This window comes from Eptesicus fuscus, chromosome 2 (genome assembly GCF_027574615.1).
Source record: "Eptesicus fuscus isolate TK198812 chromosome 2, DD_ASM_mEF_20220401, whole genome shotgun sequence".
In the NCBI taxonomy this organism is placed as follows: domain Eukaryota; kingdom Metazoa; phylum Chordata; class Mammalia; order Chiroptera; family Vespertilionidae; genus Eptesicus; species Eptesicus fuscus.
Window position 1 is genome coordinate 82,442,369 of NC_072474.1, and position 5,629 is coordinate 82,447,997.

A 5,629-nucleotide genomic window follows, 5' to 3' on the forward strand; every position below is an offset into this window, starting at 1 on the left:
AGCAATTCAATAAGAGGATATAACTCTGATAACATATGTGTACCCAATATAGGAGCATCCAAATACATTTTTAAAAAAGCAAAAAAAACCCACAACTTCTGAACTTCTGGAAGATATCAAAGGAGAGATCAACAGCAATACAGTCATAGTAGGGGACCTTAATACCCTGGATTAATGGATAAATCCTCTATAAACAAAAAATCAGCAAAGAAACAGCAATACTAAATGACTCATAGATCAGATGGAATTAATTGACATCATCAGAATATTTCATCTCAAAGCAACAAATTATACATGCTTGTCAAATGCACATGGGACATTTTCAAAGATAGACCACATATTGGGACACAGGCAAAGACTCTTTAAATTCAAGCATCTTCTCAGATCACAATGGCATAATTTAGAAATCAACTACAATAAAAACAATGGGGGAAAAAATCAAGCACTTGGAGGCTAAGTAGCATTGAAAGGGAAATCCATAGCCTAGGGCTAAACCACTTCTTCCCGCCATAGCCTAGGGCTAAACCACTTCTTCCCGCCATAGCCTAGGGCTAAACCACTTTTTCCCGCCGTTAGACCGCACCCTGCCTCCACACCCTGCACCTGCGTAAGCAAGCCCCGGCCCCCACCCAGCCAATCAGAGTAGGCCAACTCAATAACTTGAGTAACGCCCCATCCCCCCGATTCCCCCGTCTATAAAATTGCTGTGTAACAAAGGCTCGGGGCCCACAACCTCTGCTCTGTGTTCAGAGTATGTTGTGGGACCGGGCATGCCTGTACCAATAAACCCTTTGCTTTTTGCATGAGAGGCGTCTCTTGGTGCTTTGTGAGTGCGGCCAGCGTTCCGGGCGTTACATTTGGAGGTTCCACCGAGATTTGCTGCAGCCGCCTTCAGGCTCCAACAGACGCTTCTTGGGGTAAGTAACGGCGCCTCTCGGATAGCGATCGCTTGTCCTTGTCTTCTGTTTGCTGTTTAGTTTGAGGGTTAAGGCTGGCAAATCTGTTTGGTCTGGTGGCTGTCGGGGAGGGGCGTAAGTCTCCCCCGACTGCGGCTGACAGACGTGTCGGGAGGTCGCAAGCCACATCCCCAGGGGACGCCCTGGTGGAATCTGGGGAGGCCCAGGGACGCCTGGAATCCTCCCATCTGGGGAGGCCCAGGGGCGCCTGGAATCCTCCCATCTGGGGAGGCCCAGGGGCGCCTGGAATCCTCCCATCTGGGGAGGCCCAGGGGCGCCTGGAATCCTCCCATCTGTTAGAGTCTGACTCTGAAATTCTGTTGCCAGCCAGGTCAATTGGTGCTGTGAGACCTTTTGGATTTTTGTCTGAGCGTGTTGTGTTCGTCCTTGTCTTCTGTTCAATGTTTACTGTCATTTGTATGGTTCTTGCCATGGGTCAGTCCACCTCCACTCCTCTGTCCCTGACCTTGGATCATTGGTCAGAAAGCCTTTCTGGTTCCTCAGTTCTCTCCCCAGGACCCTGCCGACGGCGTCGCAGACCATGATGTTGCCGGTGAAACCAGCTACCCCTTCCCCGCCGCCCTCGGCCCCTCCCGTCCTCCCGGACTCACAACCTGATCTGATCCTTTTAGACTCTCCTCTGCCCTATCCTAGGTTAACAGGCCTCGTGGAGCCCTTAATGTTCTCCCGTCAACCCATTTGGGATGGCTGTCAGCAACTCCTGGGAACCCTCTTCACCACTGAGGAGAGAAACTAGGCTCCTAGAGGCGCGGAAAAATGTTCCCGGGCGGGACGGACAACCAACGCAATTGCAAGACCGCATTGACAACATCTTCCCCCTGCGCCGACCGGATTGGGACCCCAACGTACCAGAAGGTAGGGAGCATCTGTCCTCCTATCGCCAGGCTCTTGTGGCAGGTCTCCGGGCAGCCTCCAGGCGGCCCACCAATTTGGCTAAGGTAAGGGAAGGCGTTCAGGGGCTCCCCCGAATCGCCCACAGTCTTTTTAGAGAGGTTAATGGAGGCCTATCGGAGGTTTACGCCCTTTGATCCGCAATCAGAGGAACAGAAGGCCTCGGTGGCCATGGCCTTTATTGGCCAATCAGCTGCGGATATAAGGCGTAAACTACGGTGCCTTGATGGGCTCCAGGATTTGACTCTCAGAGACCTAGTTAAGGAGGCAGACAAGGTTTTTCACAAAAGGGAGACAGAGGAGAGACAAGGCATTGACTAAAATCCTGGCCACAGTAGTTAGTAACACAAGAGAAAGGAAGTAGAAAGGGAGGGGACCTGGGTCCAAGAGGGGGTTTTGAGGCCCTGCCAGTCAGCCTGGAACACACCACTCCTCCCTGTCAAGAAGCCAGGAACGGGAGACTACCGACCAGTACAGGATCTGAGGGAGATTAACAGTAGGGTACAGGACATACATCCCACTGTACCTAACCCCTACAACCTTCTAAGCACCCTCCAACCTGACAGAACCTGGTATACTGTATTAGATTTGAAGGATGCTTTCTTCTGTCTACGGCTTTGTGAAAGCAGCCAACCATTGTTTGCCTTTGAATGGACTGATCCAGAGGCCGGGATAGCGGGGCAACTGACCTGGACAAGGCTACCCCAGGGCTTTAAGAATTCACCCACCATTTTTGATGAGGCCCTCCACCAGGACCTGGGTCCCTTCAGAACCCGACACCCGGAGGTGACTCTGCTCCAGTACGTAGACGACCTACTGTTGGCTGCACCGTCTCAGGAGGAATGTGAGTATGGGACCCATTCCCTATTGCAAGAACTTGCTCAGCTGGGGTACCAGGCATCAGCTAAGAAGGCCCAGATATGCAGGCGGGAAGTAACTTTCTTAGGATATACTCTCCGGGAAGGCAAGCGGTGGTTGACGGAGGCCCGGAAAAAGACTGTTGTGCAGATTCCCGTACCTGCCTCCAGGAAACAACTCCGAGAGTTCCTAGGGACGGCCGGGTTCTGTAGACTATGGATCCCGGGGTTTGCATCATTAGCTGCCCCACTTTATCCACTTCTAAAAGGGGATGCGGAATTTTCCTGGGGGCCAGAACAGCAGCAGGCCTTTGGTGACATCAAGAGGGCCCTATTGTCAGCCCCAGCACTGGCACTCCCCGATGTTGAGAAACCCTTCACCCTCTACATAGAGGTGCGAGGAGGGACAGCCCGAGGAGTCCTAACCCAGACCCTAGGACCCTGGAGGAGGCCAGTGGCCTATCTGTCCAAACGCTTGGACTCAGTAGCAGGAGGATGGCCCCGCTGTCTTAAGGCTATCGCTGCCGCCGCTCTGTTGGCTAAAGATGCCGATAAACTGACTTTGGGACAAAAATTGACCATCATAGCCCCGCACGCTCTGGAGGGCATTATCAGGCAGCCCCCAGACCGGTGGCTCTCAAATGCACGCATCACCCATTATCAGAGCATTTTGTTGGATAAGGATCGAGTAACTTTTGGGCCCCCGTCTACCTTAAACCCTGCTACCCTGCTCCCGGACGAAGCTGCGGATCCAGTCTTGCACTCCTGCCAGGACATCTTGGCAGAGGAAGCAGGAATCCGCCACGACCTGAAGGACCTTCCATTACCCAACTCAGAAGTAACCTGGTTCACGGACGGTAGCAGCTTCCTGCGAGATGGTAAGAGACATGCGGGGGCGGCGGTGGTCAGCAGAACTAAGACCATATGGTCAGCAGGGCTGCCAGAAGGGACCTCAGCCCAGAAAGCGGAGCTGATTACTCTCACAAGAGCCTTAGAATTGGCTAAAGGAAAAAAGGCTACCATCTATACAGACAGCCGCTATGCATTTGCTACTGCTCATGTACATGGGGCCATATACCAGCAAAGAGGACTACTAACCTCAGCCGGAAAGGACATTAAGCACAAGGCTGAAATCCTTAGGCTATTGGCGGCAGTTCTGCTGCCCACCGAATTGGCTATAGTCCATTGCCCCGGTCATCAGAAAGGATCAGACCCTATAGCCGTAGGAAATCGACGGGCGGATGAAGAAGCAAAGGCAGCAGCTCTTCGAGGGGCAGGAGTTCTAGCACTAATAACTGAGACCCAAGAGGAGAATCTGGCACCCACAACTGTTAAAAGTAAGGAACAATAGGCGACTTCCTACTTACAGCATGTTCATCAGCTCACTCATCTAGGTGCCAGAAAAATGCAAGAACTGCTGAGGGAACAACCCTTTTCCTTAGCGGCTACAGAAAACAAGAGGTTGACGGAACAAGTAGCTAAGAATTGTCAAGCCTGTCAGGCTGTGAATGCACATCCATCCCAAACCTCAGAGGGAAAGAGACTAAGGGGGAATAGGCCTGGCCAATTCTGGGAAGTGGACTTTACTGAAATCAGGCCAGCCAAATATGGGTTAAGATTTCTCTTAGTTTTTGTAGATACTTTCTCAGGATGGGTAGAGGCCTACCCCACCCGGAGGGAAACAGCCCAAGTGGTGGTAAAGAAGATTATGGAAGAATTTTTTCCTCGGTCTGGACTGCCCCAGGTAATTGGGTCAGACAATGGACCTGCTTTCGTGGCCCAGGTAAGTCAGGGAGTGGCCAGGGTATTGGGGATTAATTGGAAATTACATTGTGCTTATCGTCCCCAAAGTTCAGGGCAGGTAGAAAAAATGAATAAAACAATCAAGGAGACCTTAACTAAATTGACCTTGGAGACTGGCATTCAGGATTGGACCATGCTCCTACCTTACGCCCTGTTCCGCGCTCGGAACACTCCCTCACCCTCCATGTATAACCTGACCCCTTTTGAGATTCTGTATGGAACCCCACCTCCAATCTCAAAAATATCACCTGCCACAGATTCGAACTTATTACCCCATGCTCCTCTGCTTGCCAGGTTAAAAGCCCTAGAGGGAATCCAACGATTTCTCTGGAAGCCTTTAGCCTCTGCTTACCAACCAGGAGACCTCAAGGTGCCCCACTCCTTCCACGTTGGAGACTCAGTGTTCGTGAGGAGGCACCAGACCCACAGCTTAGAGCCCCGGTGGAAAGGACCCTACGTAGTACTACTGACCACTCCAACTGCGGTGAAAGTAGATGGCATCTCATCGTGGATCCATGCCTCTCATCTCAAGCCTGCCCCACAGCCGGGACCTGAATGGACAATGGAAAGGACTGACAATCCTCTTAAGCTTCGCTTTCGCCGTAAGCCCTTGCCTGCCCAGTCCGATGGCAGGTAACCCCCATGCCCCTGCGACCTTAGCCTGGGAAGTCATCAACCCAACAGGACAAGTGGTCTGGTCGGTCGAGGGTACGCACACCCCGGGTAGCTGGTGGCCCACATTACACCCTGATATCTGCCAACTGGCCGTTGGCCTGGACACTTGGGACATACAAGACACTGAGGACCCTAATAACATCCCCAAAGGTACCGACTATCATAGTGGGTACGGTGGCCCGGCCCCTGGTTTCGAAACAGCGGGGTGCAGTACCCCACATAAACACTATCTCCTCAAGGCCCTCACCTTCTATGTTTGCCCGAAAGATGACCGCAGCCGACAGATGATGCGGCATTGCGGTGGGCCTGAATCCCTCTATTGTGCAGAATGGGGGTATGAGACCACAGGGTCAGCTTATTGGGTCACCAGTTCAAAATCAGACTGGCTTACTGTTCACTAGAACAGCACTAGGAGAGAATGTGTCG

The 5,629-nt window shown here is 52.2% G+C and overlaps 1 protein-coding gene across 1 annotated transcript; it reads left to right on the top strand.

The window, feature by feature from the left end:
• Window positions 1–1,497: 1,497 nt before the first annotated feature.
• LOC129150507 (uncharacterized) lies at window positions 1,498–5,165 on the top strand. The gene is given in 7 exon segments (XM_054722270.1): window positions 1,498–1,709; window positions 1,711–1,933; window positions 1,935–2,170; window positions 2,172–2,224; window positions 2,257–4,428; window positions 4,431–4,469; window positions 4,582–5,165. Coding segments are annotated over 7 exon segments (3,519 nt in total).
• The last annotated feature ends 464 nt before the right edge of the window (window positions 5,166–5,629 follow it).